Source organism: Pygoscelis adeliae, unplaced genomic scaffold (assembly GCF_000699105.1).
Source record: "Pygoscelis adeliae isolate BGI_AS28 unplaced genomic scaffold, ASM69910v1 Scaffold181, whole genome shotgun sequence".
Taxonomy (NCBI): Eukaryota; Metazoa; Chordata; class Aves; order Sphenisciformes; family Spheniscidae; genus Pygoscelis; species Pygoscelis adeliae.
The window spans coordinates 787879-788954 of record NW_008824360.1 but is presented as its reverse complement, the minus strand read 5'-3'; the positions used below and the strand labels follow the sequence as shown (position 1 = coordinate 788954).

General features: G+C 63.7%; 1 protein-coding gene across 1 annotated transcript in view; it reads right to left on the bottom strand.

Annotated features, from left to right (window-relative positions):
* Nucleotides 1-1076, bottom strand: part of PCSK9 (proprotein convertase subtilisin/kexin type 9) — a 10602-nt gene that overhangs the window by 5622 nt on the left and 3904 nt on the right. The window contains exons 2-3 of the mRNA XM_009319848.1: nt 864-987; nt 528-661 (exon numbers count right to left, since the gene is read on the bottom strand). Coding sequence (XP_009318123.1) covers nt 528-661; nt 864-987 — 258 coding nt within the window. The remainder of the gene's footprint in view (nt 1-527; nt 662-863; nt 988-1076) is intronic.

The window sequence follows — 1076 nt, the reverse complement described above, 5'->3', positions numbered from 1 at the left end:
ATGTCTTTCTCATGCTGAGGGCTCCAGAGCTGGAGGCAGTACTCCAGGTGGGGTCTCACCAGAGCAGAGCAGAGGGGCAGAATCCCCTCCCTCGACCTGCTGGCCACGCTGCTTTTGATTCAGCCCAGGGAAGGAGCCCTGCCCAGCTCAGCCACAGCCCCAGATAGACCATGTTGAGTGTCCCAACATCCCCCAGCACCACAGCTCCCGCTGCTGCGTGTCCTGCCTGGCATTTTGCCACGAGCCAAGTGACTCTCCTGTCCTGGGAAGCCCTGCAAGCCCATTCAGGGTTTGGTGGGTGCAGGGGGATGCTCTTGCCAGGCTGCAGCATGCAGCACCTCAGGGCTCACCTGCCTGTGGAAGCGGGTGCCATCACCACAGCTCCCGCTGCTGCGTGTCCTGCCTGGCATTTTGCCACGAGCCAAGTGACTCTCCTGTCCTGGGAAGCCCTGCAAGCCCATTCAGGGTTTGGTGGGTGCAGGGGGATGCTCTTGCCAGGCTGCAGCATGCAGCACCTCAGGGCTCACCTGCCTGTGGAAGCGGGTGCCATCCTCCTCGGGGACGCTCTCGAAGTCAGTCACAAACACCCTGCCCTCGATCTCCCGATGGGTACTCTGCACGCTGGTGTCCAGCAGGTAAATCTCCACCAGGTCACCTTTATCTACCAGGGACGCAGCCAGGGGGAAAGGCAACCACCGCCACAGTCAGCCCAGGCCACCTGGGATGCTCCCAAAATGCAGCTCCAGACCCGCAGCACCATGGGGCAGGGGGATATCCCCATCCCCTCGAGATCAGGAGAGGGGACTGGGTCACTGACCCTTCCCCATACTCCCACGGTCCTCCCCCCACCCCCCAGCGCTTACTGGGAGGGCTATAGGCGCCCGAGCTGGGCTGCGGTGGCACGATCCTGCCCAGGTTCCAGGGGATGCTCTGGGCAAAGACGTAAGCGTCCTCCTCGACGTAGTCCACATGCGGCAGCTTCAGCGCCTGCGGAGAGGAGGCACAAGCGCCCACCGTGGTGGCAAAGCTCCTGTTCCCCCCCGAGGCTGGGGCTGCCACTCCCCAACAGCGCCCGC